The sequence below is a fragment of the Martes martes genome, assembly GCF_963455335.1.
Source record: "Martes martes genome assembly, chromosome: 2".
In the NCBI taxonomy this organism is placed as follows: domain Eukaryota; kingdom Metazoa; phylum Chordata; class Mammalia; order Carnivora; family Mustelidae; genus Martes; species Martes martes.
In genome coordinates this window covers 46233865-46256530 of record NC_137889.1, presented here as the reverse complement: position 1 = coordinate 46256530, position 22666 = coordinate 46233865, and the positions used below count along the sequence as shown (strand labels likewise).

Here is a 22666-nt window from a genome sequence, read left to right as displayed (position 1 = left end):
TGTTCCTATAAAAGATCACACTTGGATTCAGCAATACAGAATATAGCTTTATTTATAGAATCTTACAAATAAAACATTTACAGTCCACATAAGTTATTTTCTTTTCTAATTTATCCTCATAACACCTGAGTTATTTAAGAAAAAAAATACTGTGATGGAACTGCAGAACTGTAAAAGGAAAGATGAATAACAAAAACCTAACCTCTCTCTTGCAAAAATCAGACAGCTTCTTGTTTTTAAGCAGACTTCCAGAATATTACCATCTCTTTGGAAGAGGACTTACTAAAGACAGGTCTTAGGATACCCCAACAGAGATGCCTTCTCTTTTAAACCCAGGGTAAAGGACCAATGAGGCCTGACACTAACACCAGACACAAAAGATACTAACCATGTCTGGGGGCAAGGACAGAAGGCAACCTGCCTGCTCCTGGGTCACTGCCCCTGCTCATGATGTAAGCTTTCCTTGCTAACGTTAGCAGCTGGTCACCTGGGGAAAGACGTGGAAGACGCTAATGCCGGGGTGAACAAGTTCTCAAAACCTGCTACTCCTTAGATGTCTAATATGTACAAATGCTTAAAACAGCAAATCCAATACTTAAAAATCAAAAGGGAATCGCCACATGTTCAATGCCTGAGGTCAATCTGCCACCACTGACACAGATACTCAGTTTACTACTCGTGTGCCTTCACCCCAACCAAGTTCCAGCCAGGACTGGCCTCTGGACCCATTATGGTTTAAAGAGAATTTCCCTTCGAGGCAGCTGTCTATGAAAGGTAAGTTCCTAAGTTAATACAGATGTGCATGAAAAGGGAAAGCACCCTAGTACTTCATACTTTTTAAATTTGATAACAATTACATTTTCAAGCTCTTCTCCTAAAACTAGGACCCACTAACTCTAACTTAGTATTCTACTCCAAGAAGAACAGTATTTGTAAGGAATGGCAGGTCTACAGGGAATGCTAAAATTATAAATTTCATAAATCCATGTGAATTAGGCAAAGAAAACTCTCGGTAAAGTCTTCAAGTTTGAGTGTTATTTGCTACTAGCTCCTGAAAGCAATGTCAGACACTGAGGAAAATAAAACAGAAAAGACAAAGGACTGTTTTAAAACTGTAACAATAATAAAAATAATGATAATATAAAAAGTTAGATTCCAACATTCAAGGAACTGGTTCTTTGGTAAAATTGGACCATAATCCTATCAGCAGTCAGTCCTGATATTTACTCTAGAATCTCGAGGACTCACAGTTTTCCCCCTTCTTCAGCTCATTCTCAAATCTACCCAAGTCAACAGGCAAGAGAAGGAGAAAAACTTACAAAGCATCGCCAGCGGTTTTCAAGACTATTCCTGGTTTGGGGGGTCTTTTCCCAAGAAGGGGGAAAAAAAAAAAAAAGAAACCGAAACAGACGTGGCTTTTAATTACTGTACAGTGGAAAGTCTTCCTGTATAAGAACAGAAAAACTCACAGGTGTTGGCCATGACCAGCACTCGTCAGTCATGCACGCAAATCAGTTAGTGAACACAGCCCCTGGGCTGCAACTGTGGGCACCACTAAGAAAGGCTTCTGGAGAGACGAGCTCCCCAAAGTGGCTAAAGAATCTCACATTATCAATATGATAATAATAAATCAATTCACCTAGTGAACCTGGAGATGAGCTCCCCTTGAAGCCAGAGTTCTGAGGAGAGGGCTCCACAGTGCCTGGGGCTGGCCTACAGTCTCACAGACAAGGCTATCAATCCGTCTTCTGCAGAGGGTCAGTGCGAAGAGTGTTCAATGTGGTACAGGAGTCACCCTTTCTCGCTAGGGGTGAGGGAGGGGAACCTAAAACCCACTCACAGGGTCTCCTCAGGAAGCCCCTGTTCAGCAAGCATCTGCAGTGCCCCACCTTCCGTCTCAGACTCGTACTTTCATTTATGCAATTAACAATTCCTAAACTGTGCCTGCCCCGACTCCATTTCCGATCACCTTTGTCTAAGAAGAGCATGAGCTGCCTGCCCCCAATTCTGCATGGAAACTTGCCACTTTGCAGCAGAAGTGTTGATCAGGGGAGGGAAATTTGTGCAGTCTCCCCTCTGATACAAGATTGTAAATGTGCTTCTAGGGAGGCAGATAAAAAGTCTCTCAGAAGACGGGAGAGGGGAGGAAGGGGAGGTGGAAATCACAGCAAAACCAACTGACTTTCCCGCAAGCCTGCATTCTCCGCCTTCCACTCTGTCGGTATTAATGTGAAAGACAGGGGAGGGGCTCTGGGCAACTGACCCTGCACAGGAGCCCACCAGCGGGGAGCACTGGCTCCCCCGTGCAGCTGCACACGCCAGCAGCAGTCCCGTCATCACCATCCCGCTTCCCAGGGGTAACTGGGAACCTGGCATGACAGGGCACAGCCTCGTGACAGGGCACAGCTTCTGTGTCCCTTCTATCCACCACCCTCCCTTGCCAGGATGAGCCTCACCTCCTCTCTTGCCTTACACCTCTATTCCAACTTTCAGTTCTGAGAAACAGGCAACTGGACAGACTTTGAAAAAATAGGAGGGATTCTTGTTTCCTGTACCTTTTCTCTGGAAAAATAGATGAATTTATTTCAAAATGGGTCATCCTGAGGCCCAGGACACACATTTAGATTCATGGGCCCTGACACCACAGACTCACCTCCTGATACTGCTAACCAAGTCATGAGCACTGGCAGTGTTTTTGTGTCGCAGGGCAAGGACGCAAAAACCTCTCGGTGCTGGTTTGAAGAGAAAGAGGCTAGGGTAGCCAGAGAGAGAAGTGAGGCTTGCCTGCTAAGGAAGCTGCATGCCGGTTCCAGGGTCACTCTGAGGAGGAAGGGGGAGGGGAGGGAGAGGCACTACCTAGAGCCTGGCTGCCAGGGCGGCTTGTTCCTAGGACAGAGCATGTGTAGAAACAGCTGACATCTGAATGCAGGAGTACAGTCCGTGTTACAGTTTTTAATACAACTGCCTCTTCGGAGGTGCGTTGTGGGTGCCGAGTCCTCGGGCCAGGGACCGGGCGGCCGAGGGCCGACTTCCAATCCCGCTGGCTCCTGGCAGGGCTCTACCCGATCTGGATCTGTCCTGAATACATAGTGAGGAGCAGCATGATGGTGAAGCCAGTCAAGAGGCCCAGGTTCTGGATGACAAAGGGGACCAAGACGCTGCCGTTCCTTTCATCCTCCTGGCACACCTCGTTCATCTCAGGGAACTGAGGAAGAGAAGAAAAATCAAGAGACCTGCAGCCCCTTTCTCAAGCTGGGCAGTCCAGGACAATTCAGTGAGAGACACGGTCACCCTGGCTCATCACTATAATACCGATCCCTAAGCCTATTTGTATTAGAACATGAACACAATAACTACCCCATAATATAGGATTACAGTGCAACGGTATGGATCATTACGTAATAACTGTTCTAGAGCAAGAATATGTATTTAAGATATATGTACATCAGATAGGACGCAGTCACAAAGACAAATCAGCAGCAATAGCCTCAGCAGCCGTGGTCCAAGGCGGCTCCGGCTTCTTTTCAACTACTGAGGTAAAACCAAGTATTTATCCGTGCGTGGAGCCCTGCGTAGGTGCAGATGCTGGCTGTTTGCTGTGCACTTGAAAAACACTTCACAAGATGTTGTTACCAAAACGCCACTGCCCCTTCTTTGGGAAATGGAGCAACTGTGTCAGGAGCCAGAGCCTAGAGCCATGACATCGCTGGGACTCCAGGCCCTCAGCTGCAGGCCGGCAAGGCGGGTGACCAAGAGCAGAGCTCCGAATTCGAGCAATGCAAGCAAGAGAGTATCCTCACCACGGGAGGGCTCCCCCTAAGAGGAGAGAACCTAAAATGTTTCCAGGGAATAAGGATGGGGTCACGGTGGTCAGCACCCGCACCACGCATCACAAGTATGATTTTCAAAGGACATGGGAAATCATTCATGCAAACGTGCCAGAGAACCAGTCAGGCCAACAAACAAGAAATCACCCTCATTCTACAAAAGATGGACCCAATGAGGTATTTCATGAGCCAACTGGAAGCTCCTTAGAAGGGTTACGCCAAATGTTAGCAGGTACGATAGCACACGTGCTGCCAGATGCTGCCGAGGACAGCGATACTCATTACAAGCCTCAAACCACAATGCATCCTTTCTGAGCCAGCAGTTCTAGCTCTGGATAAGGTATAGCCTCTTGCCAAATAATACTGCCACTAAAAAGGATGCTGCTAAAGGCATGCAACATGAAAAAGGTCTAGGATGTAGTAAGTAAAAAAGGAAATCCAAACATAAAGTTGTATACTCAATGTTCATTTCCATTCCCTCCTTCCTTTCCTTCCTTTATCTATACGCATCTACTCTGTAATACTTAAGTATTTAAGGGAGAACTGGAGTAGAGGTTAATCCTCTTCTTTAATAACACATGCTGGTAGGTTTTTTGTCCTTTAAAATCCAATGTCCTCTTTTTTTTTTTTTTTTTTAATGAAGCACTGTTATCACATTATTATTAGGTTTTTTTTTTTTTTTAAGATTTTATCTATTTATTTGACAGAGATTACAAGTAGGCAGAGAGGCAGGCAGAGAGAGGAGGGGAAGCAGGCTCCCTGCAGAGGCTTAACCCAGTGAGCCACCCAGGCACCCCAAAATCCAATGTCCTCTTAAAAAGCACTGAAGGAAGGGGCTGGGGTGGGGAGAGAGACACACACGCCTGGGTGGCTCAGATGGTTGAGTGTCGGCCCTTTTTTCAGGTTGTGATCTCTGGGTCCTGGGATCGAGACTGAGCCCCAGGTATGGATCCCAGGTCAGCGGGGAGTCTGCTTCTCCCTCTCTCTCTGTCTGTCTCCCCTACTCATGTTCTCTCTCTTGCTCGTCTCAAGTCGGGGGCGGGGGGTAGGAATCTTAAAAAAAAAAAAAAAAGCACTGAACTGTACACCTTAAACAGGTGAAGCATGTGGTATGTGAGTGATTCCTCAATAAAGCTGTTATTAAAAACAAACTAACTTGAGTGCCTGGGTGGCTCAGTCATTAAGCGTCTGCCTTCGGCTCAGGTCATGATCCCAGGGTCCTGGGATCGAGCCCTGCATCAGGCTCCCTGCTCGGCGGGAAGCCTACTTCTCCCTCTCCCACTCCCTCTTGCTTGTGTTCCTTCTCTCACTGTGTCTGTCTCCATCAAATACATAAATAAAATCTTAAGAAAATAAAAAACAAAATAAAACAAAAACCTCTCATGTCCTCTCAGCTGCCACCCGTCCAGTGAATGACCCAGTCCCATTTTGCCTACACGGCATGAACTATGGAAGACTTACCATATCAGCCAGAGCAATATACAAGAACATCCCTCCAGCCAGTGCAAAGATCCAGTTGGCAGAGAAGTGGCTGCCAGCCAGGATGCCAAAGGCCAGACCCACGTAACAGCAGCAGGCAGAAAGGAAGTTGAAGAAGAGAGCCTGCTGGATACTCATCCCGGCATTGAGCAGGATGACAAAGTCTCCTAAGGCGGGACGACAAGAGGGAAGGGGTACAAGAGTTAGGCACGTTCATGGACGGAGAACACAACACATTGCTTCCACTATGCATAATGTCTGGGTGAACAAGCAGGACGGCCTCAAACCTGAGGTCACAAGACAAGTCTAAGGCACCCTTCCTCTTCACGTCTGGGAGCTGTCTCCATTTACAAAACTAACCAGGTATTTCTAGCCTAGAGGCTGAAAATGACGCACAAGATTTTCAACAGAGATAAGCCACCAGCAATAGCCTCGCTGTTCTTTTGATGGATGATGAAACAGGAGCTTCTTTCCTCACAACTACACTGAATGGTATTTTCAGGAAACAGAAGTGAGACTGAGAAAAGTTAAATAATTTGCCCAAAGTCACAAGCCAGTGAACTGGCGAAGCCAGTACTTGACCTTGAGTCTCTGAGCCTCCGAAGTCTGGGCCTTTCACACTCTTGCTCTGATAAAACTAGGTACCTTCTAATTCCTGGCTCATCTACTTCTTCCACCCACCTGACCTTTAACAGACATCTCAACCTTTGAAAGATTAATAGGATTGAGACATAATCTTAAAAAAAAAAAAAAAGAGGGAGAGAGATTGATAATCTATAGTGAATAGTTAGAATAGTGTATGGCACAAAGCAAGTCCTTTTCAATGTTTTTCCTCCCCCTCTTTTTTTTAAAAGATTTTATTTATTTATTTGACAGACCAAGATCATAAATAGGCAGAGAGGCAGGCAGAGAGAGAGAGAGGAGGAAGCAGGCTCCCTGCTGAGCAGAGAGCCCGATGCGGGGCTCGATCCCAGGACCCTGGGATCATGACCTGAGCCAAAGGCAGAGGCTTTAACCCACTAAGCCACACAGGCGCCCCTGTTTTTGCTCCTTTAATCCCATGAAAAATCTATGAAGCAGTATTATTAACCCCATTTTAGAGGTAAGGAAACTGAGACTCAGGATATGGGGCTACAGGGAAACAAACACCCCTATAAAAACTCTCCATCATTTTCATCATGCCTGGGTGGCTCAGTTTGTTAAGTGTCCAACTCTTGATTTTGACTCAGATCATGATCTTGGGGTCCTGGGATGCAGCCCTGGGTTGGGCTCTGAACTCAGCAGGGAGTCTGCTTAAGATTCTTTCTTCCTCCCCCTCTGCCCTGCCCTCCCCGCTTACACTCTCTCTTTCTAAAATAAATAAAATTTCAAAATCTCCATCATTGTCAATGATCAATTTCAATTATTAATTCGACTGTTAAGAATCAGTGGTTAGATTTCACAGAGCACACAGAATGTATTAATGACAATAAGCATCCTGAAGTCTGGGATGGGGAGGGGGTCGGACACAGGAAGGGTCCTGTGCCGACAACCAAGGCAGCTCAGGTGGACCGGGAATGGCGCAGTGCTAGCACACTTACCTAGCTCATGTGGGAACTCCTCACAGAGGATGGCCACTGAGGTACTGATACCTTGGAAAACAGACACAGTGAAGGAGGCGCCAATAGCCAGGCCATCAATGAAATTGTGGAGGCCGTCGCTCAGGGTGATCATCCAGGCCAGAGTGCCGATATCAGAGTAGCGGACGCCTTTCAGCCAGTAACAGGCACTCTGGGAAGCCTGCAGGTCCTACAAGAGAGCCCATCCCCATGGCCTCCAGGTCAAAGGATGGACCTTCAAGGTAAGGCTCAGGCATCAAGGCCATTACTAGTTAAAGGCTCCCACCCAACAGCAAATGGCCCACTGACCTGGACAGAGAGTGAGCCCACAATGACCTTCTCATCCATCCCAGGGGCCTTCCCATCCAGCTCACTGCTACAGTGCTGAGGAATCATGTGGTCCAGATCCCCATTCTGCAGCTTCTCAGTCACCCCCTCCTCCTGGTCCTTCTTGGAAGGAAGCGTCTCCGAGGCATAATGGCTATGTCCGTGATGATGCTGGAGGGACCACCGGAAGGGATCAGCATGACACTCACCCAAACCACAAAGCTTCCTGAGCACTCACTCAGGGTAGGTGCTCCCAGCACTGGGAAGACCTCCTCATTCCCAGTATCACAGAAAACATAAGCAGGCAATACACACAGAAACCTAGGGAAAGTTGTTATAGAAAGCTGAACCAAGGACTTGGTATAGGACAAAAATCAAAGCAATGACCTCAGGGCCAACACTCGTTCCAGCGGGGCGGTCCTGCTCCTAAGGCTTGGAGCTCCTCCTTCACAACGGCTACTCTGATTCCATTCACCAACTACATGGAGGATAACTGCATGCCAGGCACCAAAGATACCTTTCCGGAGCTGTACTGCAGTAAGCATTCAGTTTCCTTGTGGCGGCACTTCCGACCCAATGACTGTATGTATCAAGGCCCTCTGTCACTTCTTAAAGGTATAAAAGGTATACCTCCTCGTGAGGTGAGATGGGAGATCTACTGAAGTCTGTCCACAGCATCAGTACTCACATAACCCCACTACCAAAACACACAAACGATTCTAGGATGGAGGCTTTCCCTAGAAGCACTGCCTTTCCCAACAATTAAGCCTCACCTCATTTTTCTGCTTAAGAAGCATCTTCAAGATCTTCTCTGTGAAAAAGAAAAGATAAAAGCCCCCAAACACCACTGCAGACTTGGAGACATAATAATCTTCCAGAGGGTTGAAGCCAAAAGCCTGTGGACCCAGGAAAACAAAATGAGTTTAATTTAAAAAGATCTTCACGGGTCCCTGATTGTTTCTTAACCACTTCCTTGATTCTAGGAAAGGAAAGAGACGTACTCACTGGGATAGCTCTGCCACCTACCACTTCCTTCCCTTTCCAGCAAAATTGAACCCCTGACTTGCCTTCATGCCACATCACCAGGCCCGTTAGGTTCTCTCTAGCTTACTTTCTGATGCAAAAGATAGAGTCTCTTTAGAATTTTACTCTCAGGAAGAACAGCCTTGGATATGATTTTCCACTTTATTAAAGACTCTGCCTTTATTTTTCCTGGTGCTTTGCTGCAAGGGCAAAATCTGTCCTCAAATTCCATACTTAGGAAGACGCTTGTGTTTATTTTGTTATCTAATGTCCCTGGCTGATTTGCCTATAAACACAAAGAGAGATGGTCTAATTACACCTTCTAAAATGGGAAATCCATTCCCCAGTTAAATAATAAGAATTGCGGCATCTTCCTGACCACAGACCTCCCAGTGACCACAAAGCCAAGAAAGCAGACTATGTTACTGCACATGTCAATTTGGGGGTGGGGGTTTGTTTTGGGCTATTTCTGGAAACCTCACTGATCATGGGGAGAAAATCATCTACTGGGAGGAGGACTGGAGCAGGAATCAGGAGAATTCCATACTCCGTGATGCTCCTAACTTATGGTGAGGCCTTGGGAAACTGGCGAGTGACCTGCTCCCTCCATCCTCTGACAGGAAACAAGCCTCTTGAATAAACCAGCCTTCTTGTGAAAAGGTCAGAGATGAAAGTGATCCTAGTACCAGGAACTCTGGCCTGCTTAAAAGGTAAGTGTTTTTTCCCTTTCTGTTTTAAAGGGGCAAACTGTTATCTCTACTTGCTTGTATAGTTTCCTCAGACACAAAGGTCCAGCTCTAGGGTAGAAATGACACATATAGGCCGGTTTTCCAGGAGAGACAAATCATCTTAAGAAGAGTGGAGTGAAAACCATCAACTAACAGTTCTCCACAAGAAGCCACGAAGGATGGCAGAGTACAAAAGCATGGCTTTCATGAAACCCAGACTCTAGGATATGTGGTCTTGTTCTGTATCTGTTAAACGGGTCAAACATGTTCTCTAGACATCAGTGGATTTAAGAATCAACTAAGAAGACACAAAACCACAACTCAGAAAACCTAAGGTGCTCTGAGAAGAAGCATGTGGCATCATCTCGTGCTTCAACTCTGGGTATGCTCAGGCCTGTCAGACCACCTACAAGGAGATGCCACCTGCTTCCTGTCATTAGGGGGACTACCACAGAAATTACACCAAATCAGATGAAGCTTCTCCAAGGCTGCTTGCCAGACTTGACAAACACTAAGCTACTCCTGTTCTGTGGAGATTTTCTCATTAACCCAGGGGCAAAGGTGTGGTCCATGTATGTGAAAATAGGCTCTTTAAATTATTTAGATTACCTTTGCCCCAAGACAGCCTACCGTAGAGAACAGATCTTTTTATTGAGACCAATGGATTCTGCTGGTTTTTCTGTGTGGGCCACAAGCTCCCAATCAGGAGCCATCAAGTGCTACCACTACACTAGGTCTTTTCACCCAGCAGTCAGAGAGCACGTACAAGGCCCCCGGTGCTTTACAAGTACTAACATGTAGCCCACACAACACCGTCATGAGGTCAGTGCTATCATCTCCCCTGTTTTGCATGAGGAAACAGAAGCACAAGAGAGGTTCAGTGATCTGCCCAAGGTCATTGAACTGGTTGATGGTGGAGCTGGGATTCTAACCCAGCTCCCAAACCTATGCTATGCAGCCTCGCCTAACTCGTGACTCAATCTCAGCTTCATTTTCCAAAAGGAAAAGGACCTCCCTCCTCTGCCTCGCATTGAAGTGGAGGGTCCTCCCGCTGTGCCCCGCAGGCCCCCCCCAGAGACTGGCATGCTCCTGTGTGAGAAAGCCCTGGCTTGCCATACCTCGGGGATGAGCTGGAAGAGGGCGTTGGAGTAGAGGGTTCCAATCGCCAGAGCTATGAAGTAGAGCAGCAGCCTCTTGTAAAAAGTCTTCTTCATGAAGGGCACCACGCTGGCCCCCATGAGGGAGCAGAGGGAGATGACGGTCACACAGAGGAGACCATATCCCCACACTGCCGTTGGGGGAGAGCCAGCCCCACCCAGGACAGGGAGTAGGGCAAATGCCCCATTTCACAGCAACCACCAATTAGGGGAAACATGGGGTGGAAAGGATGGGGAGGCAGTGAAGGAGGTTTGGGTGGAAATTAACAAGGAAACAAAAAAGAAAAATCAGAGAGACAAGTAGGGAGGGAGAGAGAAACAGAAAATTTGTTAGTGATTCAAGTCTGATGAAATTTCCTTTAATCCGTTCAGAAGAAATGAGGAGGAATTCAAGGTGGCCTTGGAACCCCATGGCTCCTGCCCCAGCTGTTGCCTTTGGTGGCCAAACCGACACCTGGAGGCGCACCTGCCAGCTGGCGTGGCCACAGGGCAGGGCACTGCCTCGTCACACAGCGGAGGTGTGCTCAGGCCTATCCCCAGGCAGCCCGTGGCAGACTTTGGACTCGAGGACTTACCCTTTAACAGGACCTCCCTTTAACAAGATTAAGGGACAAAGGGAGCTCATTGTGCTGCCGTGTTTGCTTTTCACATCCGGGCCACACTGTCTAGGCACATCAGTACCACCTGGACTCAGTCTGGTTGGTGTAAGATACAACAAAGTCAGATGTTCAGGGCAGCGGGATGGAGAATAGGCGAAACTGAGGCCCATACAATTCAGTTTCTTAACTTCTCAAGGTTTTGTTTTCTCCCGAGTCTGTTTCAATGTGCTCTGAGAGCGCTCCAGCATGGAGGACAGAGTCCAAGATCACCTTGTCACAAAAAATATTTCCTCTGTCATTTCCCAGTGTCCCACACTCCAGGTAGAATGAAATGGAGCGGGGACGAGGTGTGCCCCTATGAGGCACAGGGGCGGAGCATGTACAATTATATTTCCATTCAACAGGCAATACGGCATTTTATTTCAAATCTTTAAAGAATTAATAAATTCAATTTCTGGAGCTAAAGAAAAAAAAAAGCCCAAGATGAGGCCTCCTGTGAGAGGTGCTCGTTAGACTCAGGTGGGATTTTGAGATAACACTGAGATGGTTCCTCTTAAACCAGATTTCTTCTCTCATTTAGAAGGAACAGGCAAGGCCTGGGCATCCCATAGATATCTCTTCTGGGTAAGTCTTTTGATTGGGAAAGGCTGGGCAGTCACCGACAGTCTCTTCTTATGAAAGGCAGCTGCCTCTGTTGCCAAAGGAGGTCCACACAGTCACCTGTACTGCATGGCCACAGCCCTGCCTGAGCTGACAAAGTGGGCAGGCCATCAACTTGGGTCCTTTTTCTTTTTTTTTAGCTCCTCGGTGGTCACAATTAAAAAGCAAAATTAACAAATATTTCCAAACAGTCAAGTAAAGGCACCAGGAAGTCAGTCCTATCCCAGGAAAAAGTCAAGATGCAAGGTATGGAGGACTGAGTGCTCTTTCCTTTGTCTTGGAATTTTCATTTCATTTGTTTCTGTTAAAAAGGTTTTGTTCTGTTTGGCTCTCTATGGTATGAATTATGGCCTACTTGGAAAAAGAAGGATCCCTTGCTTTTGAGCCAAATTCTATCAATCAGCTGGTAGCCTCTTTTCCTTCTACCTCCTTCCAGGTGGGTGATCTCGTGGTGGCCACACCTGGGTAGGGCCTCTGCTTAGAACAGAGCAGGTATGGAGTACCAGGACTTGGACAGCGACCGCCAACCACAGCGTTCCTTCTGAGCCCCGTGACCCGGGCTTCAGAGAGGCAGGGACTAGGGAAGGGAGGCTGAGAGATCTCTGACAGAGAGGGCAAAGGGGGAGAGCCTTGCATCTGACATCACCTGAAGAGGCCACAGGCCAACCTGGGTGCCCCAGGAGCAAGAGAAGGCCCTAGAGATCCGGAGTTAGAAGTCATATTTGTGTCCCCTGATATGAGGGAGAAGTGAATTTTCCAGGTGGCAGCAGTCAGGTGCCTCGGGACACAGGGTGGGGGCGGGGCCGGCACAGCGGCCGGCCAGCAGGGGAAAGAGGACGCATGAGTTCTGTTCTACTGCACCTCTGGGATGAGCTGGAAGAGCGCGTTAGAGAGCAGCGTTCCAATGGACAGGGCGATGAAGTATGTGAGCACACGGCTGAAAAATGCTTTCTCCGTGCACGGCAGGACGAGGACTCCCAGCAGAGAGGCCAGGTTAATCAGTGAAACACTGAGGAAGCCAAAGCCCCACACTGTGGAGGAACAAGAACAGACGAGGGCCTCCATTACTGAGGGCGGAGGTGTTCTTGCTGCCCGGGGCGGCCCGGTCGGAATTCAGCTATGCTGAACACCAACATGTCAGTACAGACTGGAGTCCATCTCTGGCTGGGTGCTGTGGGGCAGCCTACAGACAACATAGCAAAGTCACTCTCAAAAGAAGCTACCTTTCCGATGGAGAGGCAGGTGAAAATGACAGGAGAGTTTAAAAACCAGGAGTGAAATGATGACAGCAGGGAACAATGAGCATAACGCAGGCGGCACGTGCTAGGTACCAAGGGCACTGCAGGCCCTCGGGAGGCACAGACACTCAGCCGTGGGGAGTCTGCGGTGGCTGGAGCACAGGTACCGGGCAGGGCGGGGGACGAGGGAAAGGTGCCAAACTGAAACACTGAGGCTTTAGTCCCTTGTAGTTTAATAAGAACAAAAATGAAAAAGTAGCAAAAAAGAAAAAGAGAAAAAAAAAAAAAAAAGAAATCCACAGGCAGGTCCAAAAGCCCCGCACTGAGCTCACCAGCCATGCCACCGGGTCAGACAATATGCCGAAGCAGTCATGTGAGTCAGAAGACACCAGTTATCATCGTCCCTCTAATCTACTCCCCTGGTGTTGATGAGCTGCTCACCGGTCAGATCTCCCGTGAGCAGCCCCAGCCCCAGCTTCCCTGTCCCCACTCACCTTCGATGGAGCTTGGCTTCCCCTCTTCTGTCTGCTCATCCTCCTCGTTCTCCTGGTTCTCAGAGGCACAGGCCCGGGAATCCAGCTGCTGGAGGATGGTAGGGCAGAACTCCTGGAACTCAATCCTTCCAATCCGGGACTGGTTGTTCAAGTTGTGGGCAGCAAAAAGGTCTCCAGAACTAAAGCACTGAGACGAAGGGGGAGAGGCAGGAAGCTTCTCAGAACCCAGAATCACATCTCAGCCCTGGCAGCAACCGACTCAGCCTTCCACGAGGAGAACCTGTCCAGATTCCAGGGATCTGGACATCTGACATCACCTGAAGAGGCTGAAGATCACCTGAAGATGATCTAGAGGCTCATCTCTAGGGATGAGAGCAAGGTGGTCCCTAAACTTGAAAAACTGAGACACAATCTCAGAGACCAGTCACCTGTGCACACACCTGACACACACCCACGAATTCCTGGCTGCCCACAAGGTCTGGGAACAACTGGATCCCAGTCTTTGTGACCGCGGTGTACTTTCTGGAAAAGATTGTATTTGCATACCTGAAGCTACAGCTTCATCCAGATACCAAACCTACCCGCACATCACAACAGCCTGAAGAGTTATTCTATTAAAATGCATGTTCCAGATACTTGTCCAGAGCTATTGAGCTCTGGCACCTAAAGAGGAACATCAGTCCCCAGGACCCTATACGTAGTGCTGACCCCCCCCCCCTCGAAGAATGTGTTGATAGAGATCAGGGGAGGAAGAAGGAAAATCTAAAGGTTCGGTCTACCGTGGAGCACGTAAGGGCTGGCAGAGGTCACGAACGCTCAGTCCCCTCGGGAAGCATTAGGTAGGTGGTTCTCACATACCGTTCCTATGAAACACTGCAGGTTTACTTCTAATTATACTTTATACACTTACACATCAGGCTTTATCTGGCTTGATTTAACACGGGTCAGTCTCTAACAGCCCTTCGGGTGTGCTGACAAGTGAGAGCTTCTGGGCCTACAAAGTAGAGAGCTGGACTCTGGTGACCCCAAGATAATTGCCGCTGTGCCAGGAGGCCCTCCGGGGTTAGTGAGCATGAGCCCGTGAAGGCAGCCTTCTCCCCAGCTCCCACATTAACCGCACGCCTGCGGTTCTGCATCCAGGCTGCCTGGTCCCTTGGCCACGTGACCTCTCCAGGAAGTTCTCCTTCAAGATGAAGGCCCTGGACACCTAACCCACAAACCTTCCTTGATCACTCTAGCATACACTCCCTTCCCCCTCTGGTCTCTGAACCCTATGAAGACTGTCCAACTCAGAGCATTTAACACTTCATTTTTTTAAAAAAAGATTTTATTTATTTATTTGACAGATAGATAGATAGACACAGCGAGAAAGGGAACACGGTCAGGGGAAGAGGGAGAGGGAGAAGCAGGTTTCCCGCTGAGCAGAGAGCCTGATGCAGGGCTTGATCCCCGGACCATGACCTGAGACGAAGGCAGACACCTAACTGAGCCACCCAGGTGCCCCAACACTTCATTTTAACAAAGGTTAATTTATTCATTTTAGGGAGAGAGAACGAGAGAGTGAGTGAGCAGGGGGGAGGGGCAGAGAGGGGGAGAATCTTGAGTAGACAGCCTGAGAGCATGAAGCCCAAAGCAGGGCTCAATCCCATGACCTCAAGATCATGACCTAAGCAGAAATCAAGCATTGGAAGCTCAACTGACTGGGCCACCAGGCATCCCTAACATTTCGTTTTATGATCAGATAACTCAGTCCTCCATTGGGTAAGCTCTCCATCTTGAGAGGAGACTCTGTAACATGACTCATTTTTCTCTGTTTCTCCCAGCACTCAGCACAGGGAACAAAGCAGATATATAAAGACATTGCTGGCTGACTTACATTTGGCTGCCACAAATAGCCTCGGACTATGATTAGCCAAGATGACATGGAAGAACAAAGAACCTGAAGCCAAAGGACTTGGGTCTCAGACCTGCACTGTCCAGGAACTCAGTGCAGGACCCTTGGCATTCCCTTCTAAATAATGAAGACTTTCCACCTGCACCCGGAGGGAGTGTGAGGCTCCCCTGCGACTTCAAGCAAAGGGCCTTGTAACCTGTAAACCTCATGGGACATGCCGGCTGTCCTGGGCACCCTGGCTTGCCTGCAGGTGATCCCAGTGCAGCTGTGAGGAACACGGAGGGCTGAGAACTCCTGCTGACCGCTCCCTCCAGCCAGAGCTTCAGAACAGCCACATGGGAGGACAGGAGGCGCTGCTGGGGACCCAAACAACGGGCGAAGAGCCCCTCTGCTCTGCCATCACGGCTTGCCTGCTCCAAGTGTCTTGGGCTCCCCATGCCCAACTAGACTGTGACCCCCTCGAGGCAGACAGTGCTCAGCAGAGCTGAGAGCCTTACCGTCGAGAGGTTCCTCTGTCCGTGCACCAGCTGGGTGACATTGTCCCGGCCCACGCCCACATCCAGGTGGTTGAGCAGGGCCTTGAGCTGCTGCAGGGTGAGGGTGTCACCCTCTCCATAGCGATGCAGGAGGTCCTGCAGGAAAAAGGCCGCACTGATGCCTGGCGTCCCCGTGGACACAGCGTGAGCTTTAGGAACAGAACTCCATAAGCTGACCCAGGTCAGCAGGAAGCAGCTGAGGAAGGCTGGGTGGAGCAGCTTCATGGTGACAAACAAGCCTGCAAGAAGGAAAGGCAGGTGAGCGAGAGGCTCCAGAAACCCACTCTCTCCTCCCACTTCCCTGCCAGGTACACGGGACCCAGCGGCCTCGCTCTGGACAGCCTCCTCTCCCCTCTGGCTCTTCACCCTTCTCTAATGCTTCCGCCAAGTGTTTGAGAAAAATCTTTCTCTTCAAGCATTGAATAAAAAAATAATGAAAGGACAAATTCAACAGATTTGACTAAATTTAAAAATTACAAAGTAAAACAACTGTGATGTGGTTCAAAAGTGTCTATCTTTTAGAGACACTGAAATAATCACACATTAAACAATATCTCATCTGGAATTTGCTTCAAAATAAGAAAGGAGGGGGTATTTGCATGGGGAGCATAGAGGAGACAAGACCAGGCATGAGTTAATAACTCATGAAACTGCTTGATGAGTGAATGGGAATTTATTATACTATTCTATTTTTTTTTTTTTTAAGTAAGCTCTACACCCAGCACTGACTGACCAGCCAAGTGCCCCTATACTATTACACTTTAATATGTTGGAAATACTCCAAAATAAAAAGTTGCCTTAAAAACAAACAAACAAAAAACAACAGGGGCGCCTGGGTGGCTCAGTGGGTTAAGCATCTGCCTTTGGCTCAGGTCAGGATCCTGGGATCCTGGTGGAGCCCAGCATCCAGCTCCCTGCTCAGCCAGGCGTCTGCTTCTCCCTCTGCCCCTCCCACCGCTCATGCTTGTGCTTGCTAAAATGCTCTCTTTTTGAAATAAATAAAATCTTTAAAAACAAAACAAAACACACACACACAAAAAGGCAAAAAAAAAAAAAAAAAAAAACCTACAATTAGGGGCTCCTGGGTGGCTCAGTGGGTTAAGCCTCTACCTTTGGCTCAGGTCATGATCTCGGGATCCTGAGATGGAGCCCCGCATCGAGCCCCACATTGGGCTCTCTGCTCAGCACAGAGCCTGCTTCCCCCCCTCTGCCTGCCTCTCTGCCTACTTGTGATCTCTCTGTGTCAAATAAATAAATAAAATCTTAAAAAAAAAAAAAACTACAACTAAAAGAGAGGGAAAAATAGAGTGGGAAAAAGTCCACCATCAAACATGACAAAGGTTGAGGCGCCTGGGTGGCTCAGTGGGTTAAAGCCTCTGCCTTCGGCTCGGGTCATGATCCCGGGGTCCTGGGATCAAGCCCCACATCTGGCTCTCTGCTCAGCGGGGAGCCTGCTTCCTCCTCTCCCTGCCTGCTTCTCTGCCTACTTGTGATCTCTGTCTATCAAATAAATAAATAAAATCTTTAAAAAAAAAAACAAAACAAAACATGACAAAGGTTTATTTCTATATACCTTTTTTTTTTAAGATTTTTTTAAAATTTATTTATTTAACACAGAGAGATCACAAGTAGGCAGAGAGGCAGGCAGAGAGAGAGAGGAGAAAGCAGGCTCCCCGCCGAGCAGAGAGCCCGATGCGGGGCTCGATCCCAGGACCCTGGGATCACGACCTGAGCCGAAGGCAGAGGCTTTAACCCACTGAGCCACCCAGGCGCCCCTATTTCTATATACCTTGGTTAGAGAACAAAAATGAATACACTTAAGGGGGTCAGGTGGATGGGCGAAATGGGTCAAGGGGACTGAGAGGTACAGACCTCCAGCTATAAAATAAGTAAGACACAGGGATGAAAAGTGCAGCACGGGAAACATGGTGAACACCACTGTTAATAAGCTGGCATGGCAACAGGTGGTGAGTACGCTTATAGTGGCAAGGGTGTAACGTATATATACGTAAGGTCGAATCACTATGTTCTACACCCGAAACTACTATATTGTTTGCCAACTATACTTCAGTAAAAAAAGAATATAAACTTAAAAGATGGATGGTGCTATACTGCTGCTTATTAAAAGAGCAAAACAGATTTTTTTTTCAAAGATTTTATTTATTTATTTGACAGACAGAGATCACAAGTAGGCAGACAGGCAGGCAGAGAGAGAGAGAGGAGGTAGCAGGCTCCCCGCAGAGCAGAGAGACCGATGCGGGGCTTGATCCAAGGACCCTGGGACCATGACCTGAGCTGAAGGCAGAGGCTTTAAACCACTGAGCCACCCAGGCGCCCCAGCAAAACAGATTTTTAAAAAATACAAAACCAGATTTAGTGAGGTTTAACACCAGAGTAAGATGGTGCTATAGAAGATATTACATTATCTTTAAATAATGCAGATAAAATTACGTATTTATGTAATGGCATTAAATAACCACATTCTTGAAAAGTTATGATAATAAGTGTCTCAATCTTTTCAATTGTTACATCTACAATCTGCACTAACAGAAGCAACCCCAAAATAAAAAAGTCTATATAGGCAGAAAGTTATGGTCAGGCGAATTATAGCAATTTCATCAACTACTATGCAGCTATAAAAATGGAGTTTAATGTTCAGCAAAAAAGCAGAAAGATTCTGTAACAAAGTTATGAGGTGAGAAGGAACAGGGAAAAATAGGTCTCAGAGAAAGCAGGGCTTTTGTTAATTATTTCCCTCTGTATAGTTATAATTTAATTAGGGAAATAAGCAAACACCAGGCAGGGAGAGGGGGGATGAGCCTATTTAATCTAGACCTAGAAACCCAATCACTGCAGGTGTTTCCATGCCTCCCAGGCTCCCAGGGCTCCCGCTCGCCCCACAGTGGGTCACTCCACCTCTGGGCCTTTGCTTATGACAGAGGAGTTAGAGCAGAGTGCTTAAAAGCAGGCCGGTTTGCATCCTGGTTCTGCCACTTACAAGTGGTGCAATCTTGGGCAAGATATTTAACCAGAGTCAACATTCTAGAGTCAGAGTAGTGATGCAGGGGCACCCAGCTGACTCAGTCAGTGGAGCCTACAACTCTGGATCTTGGGGTTGTGAGCTCAACCCCCACGATGGGTAGAGAGATTACTTAAAAAAAAAAAAAAATCTTAAAAAAAAAAGAATAGTGATGCAGCTCACCCTGGCCTTTAGTGTCAGAAAGACCAGACTTGAATTTCTGTGCCACTGCCGGACAGATAGGAATAAACTTGGGGAAGTTACCTGGGCTCTCTACCTCAGTTTTCTCATCTACAAAATGGGTATTCACCCCACTGGATTACTGTGCAAATTCAAATGACATGAACTATGTCAAGTCTCCCAGTGCCTGACCTATAGAAAGCACTCAACCAGATGTTATAATTTGATTATAATCAGCAGGGTTCCTCCACTTTGACTCGCTCCCAGCCCAGATACTGAACTGCTACTGGCACTATGAGGAATACCCCTGTGGCTAACTTTGCTCCAGGCCAATAGCACACACATCACACAAGTCCCTCACCACAAACATACCAGCGGACATTTCAGGCTTTAGCCTCCACACACAGAATGCACAGAATCTGGAGACAGAAAATCTCAGTCTTCAGCAGAATGCACTCTGAGTCACACAAAGGGTAGATTAGCCATCAGCACAAACAGTGGTCTGTAAAGTGTTACTCTGAGACGACCAACTCTCAAATCTATACTGAGAACTAGAAGTTAATACAGTGGGCAGGTGGGTCCCAGGGTCCTTGGATCAAGCCCCGCATCGCATCGGTCTCTCTGCTCTGCGGGGAGCCATTTAGACCCAAATGGCTAAAATCCATTGTACAAAAAGAACAGTCCTCTCTACCTGACCACCCCATCATCTGTCTGGGGCATGTGTTTGTGTTGTACTGTCAGAGCAAAGGAGAGGAGGGCTGTGTGGATTTAGCAAAGGAGGGCAAAGAGATGAGGACAGCCACCGGCAATTCCCAGTGCCAAGCCTGCGAAGCACCTGGCAGTCATGGATTCCTGGAGAAGTTGGGATGCTTATCCTCACTGAAGAGAGAAGGAAATTTTCAGAGATTAGGAAACATGATCCACAGCCAACAAGCTGAGTAGTGAAGCTAGAAATTAAATTTTCCATGAACTGAAGCCAAGTCTGAATGAAAGTCAGCGCACTCTGAACCACTTCCCCGCTGTGTGGAGACACAGGCTCCACACAGAGGTCTGTAAAACCCTGCAGGTCTCTAGGCAGGTCTTCCCAATTTGATTTAAAGATTTTTTTTTTAAAGTAATCTCGGGGCAGCTGGATGGCTCAGTGGGTTAAGCCTCTGCCTTTGGCTCAGGTCATGATCCCAGGGTCCTAGGATCGAGCCTGGCATAGGGCTCTCTGCTCAGCAGGGAGCCTGCTTCCCCCACTCTCTCTGCCTGCCTCTTTGCCTACTTGTGATCTCTCTCTGGGTCAAATAAATAAAAATCTTATAAAAAAATAAATAAGTAATCTCTACATCCAATGTGGGGTTCAACTGTACAACCCAAGATCAAGAGTCACACGTGCTACCACCTGGTCCAACTAAGTGCCCCAGTTCCTCCCAATTTCTATCAGCCCCAAGAAGCACCCCAAATCCAGGTATGGAAGACCTCTGCAGGGGACCACCCTGGGTACACGTTAGAGGGCAGGCTGCATTACAGTGTGCCTTCTTAATAAAAAAAAAAACAGTGGTTCCCACTTCAGCCATATTTCTCAGATTTATCTGCAGCAACCTCAAAACATTCAGAAGAAACACAGAATCACTCCACGTGTGAGACACCCCACAGAACTTTAGTGGCTTTACCTGGATGGGCATTCAGGTCAAAGTTAGCATTTACAAAACATCTGCTCTTTGTTGACCCAGTGGCCCCTCGGCCCCTCCGAGTGGCTGGTCCAGCCTCCTGGAGTGCGTGAGTACACTCAGCTGAGCGGAACCTTCTCCCTGTCCCACCACTTATGACATGAGCCACCCCCCCAGAGTACCTAAAAACAACTGCAGGGCAGGAAGAAGTCCTGGTCCAGGGATCTTAGAGCTGCTAAAAGACACTTCAAATCCAAGTGACCCTAGCCTTCAGGCAGACACAAAAGGGGAGCTTTCTGCTCCAATGGAGATTTTTTTCTTTAGCTACCAGTTAATTCTTAGGGGGAAAAAAAAAGTTTACAATAGAGTCTTTGGATGAAAGAAAGGAGAGAGGAAGAGAACACATACAGCTCTTGATGAAGCTGGATGGTGAAGCTGAGTGGGGGTCCTCCCGGTGTGGGCTCGGCTACAGGATGAAGCCCCATCTATTAGAATTCTGTGGAAATGGGTGGGGCCTGGGCAGGCCCCTCCAGGCCTTCCAGGGAGCCAAGCCAGCTGCCCTCAAGGACACCTTCCAGAAGTAGTAAGAGAAGCACACAGGGCAGGACATGAAAACAAGCTGGAAAGAGACAAAGGTCCGAATGTGCTCTTGGCTCAGAGGACCAGTCTCTCCCACTCAAGAGAAGTTGGAGTCTCTCCACTCCTTTGTTCACTTGGCCTGGGTTCAAAGAAGTAAATTATTTTAGTGCCTTTAGGTCTGCCTCCAAGGCGCCAGACCCAGTCCTCCTAGGGGAAGTAAAAAACCCAAGAGAAAGTCAGTGAGAGATGCTTGCTTTCAGACCCTGAGACTTTAGGTCTCCTTACCATTTCGGGGGGCTCCTAAATCAATCTCACCTGCCTGCCATGCCTTCACTTGGTTCGGAAGTATCTTATCCTACAAACGGCACTTCTGTGCTGGGGACATAGTCCCACTGTTGTATCTACCACACTGCCTGTTTTCTAGGCCCACCTCCCCTGTCAGAGAGGAGCGAAAATGGACTTCTCCCCAGGGTAACGAAGCGGCAACTCTTCATGATGCTTACTAATCCAGAAGCTGGAGCTCAGGACCCGATCAATGAGCCTGGGAGCTACCAGGTCTCCAAACATCCACTCCCTTCCCTGACCACCAGCTGTCTGGGTCACCCACCCCACTCACTCACAGGTCTTCTGAGCTGAGGAATGAAACAGTCCAAGTGCTCCAGAGACAACTCTTTCCAAGGCCACTGGTAAGCCACAGGAAATGGGTGAAAGATGTCTGTAAGCACACCTCCCTGGGCCTGTTCTGTGCCCCTTCAAAGGATGGGTTTTGTGGGAGCACAATGAATTTATATAAAGCTAAAACTCAAGCTGAGGCCTTCGCTGCAGGTTGAAGGGTAGCCATCAAGGCAAGGGCAGTCTCAACTGGGTTTTTACAAAGCACTTTACTTAAAATTGAGAAAAGGTTGATTGTTCCTACCAAAGCAAGCAAGCAAGCAACAATGACCAGGGGGGCTGGAGGGGTGGAAGAGGAGGTGTGGGAAGGGGAAGCCACAGTGATCCACAGGATGGCTCCCTAGAGCCTTTGGCCCCTCTACTGGTGGGCCCCAGTGAATTACCTTAAGCTTTCCTTTCTTTTCTTTTTTTTTTTTTTTTAAGATTTTATTTATTTATTTGACAGAGATCACAAGCAGGCAGAGAGGCAGGCAGAGAGAGAGGAGGAAGCAGGCTCTCTGCTGAGCAGAGAGCCTGATGCGGCTGGATCCCAGAACCCTGGGATCATGACCTGAGCTGAAGGCAGAAGTTTTAAACCATTGAGCCACCCAGGCACCCTTAAGCTTTCCTTTCAACTGCCTGCTTCCCCACCTAAAATCCAAAGGATGTCAAAAGAGGTGTGTAGTTCCATTATGTTCCTCTTGGGGACAGATAGCAAGGGCTCTCTGAGGCACCTTGACAGCCAGGGCTCCAGGGCTGTGAGCACCAACACCCCCAACTAACCACAAGTCAATTCCCCACCCCTCCGGGGATTCTTTCCTGGTCAAGAGTTCACTTCTGTATAATACCTTCCAATAGACTGGTCCTGCTCCAGTCTCCATCCCTGTCCCATTCTACCACTTGGGGCCAGACCCAGTAGGCCCAATAGGACTGTCTCCCCAGGGAACACTCCCCACTAAGGGTTCACTACAAAGGGTAAACAAATGCAGATGGCTCCAGGGGAGTCAAGGGGGCAACATTCC

At 48.1% G+C, this 22666-nt stretch overlaps 1 protein-coding gene across 2 annotated transcripts in view; it reads right to left on the bottom strand.

Annotated features, from left to right (window-relative positions):
- Positions 1 to 34: 34 nt before the first annotated feature.
- Positions 35 to 22666, bottom strand: part of SLC39A14 (solute carrier family 39 member 14) — a 47078-nt gene continuing 24446 nt past the window's right edge. Inside the window, exons 2-9 of one of the 2 annotated variants that reach the window (XM_080796793.1) lie at positions 15522 to 15799; positions 13131 to 13317; positions 12260 to 12429; positions 8005 to 8127; positions 7214 to 7402; positions 6887 to 7094; positions 5289 to 5473; positions 35 to 3205 (exon numbers count right to left, since the gene is read on the bottom strand). In XM_080796793.1, coding sequence (XP_080652919.1) covers positions 3059 to 3205; positions 5289 to 5473; positions 6887 to 7094; positions 7214 to 7402; positions 8005 to 8127; positions 12260 to 12429; positions 13131 to 13317; positions 15522 to 15785 — 1473 coding nt within the window. In that variant the 5' untranslated portion in view covers positions 15786 to 15799 and the 3' untranslated portion in view covers positions 35 to 3058. Of the gene's footprint in view, positions 3206 to 5288; positions 5474 to 6886; positions 7095 to 7213; positions 7403 to 8004; positions 8128 to 10100; positions 10271 to 12259; positions 12430 to 13130; positions 13318 to 15521; positions 15800 to 22666 lie in introns of both variants that reach the window. The other variant, XM_080796794.1, reaches the window with a different exon arrangement.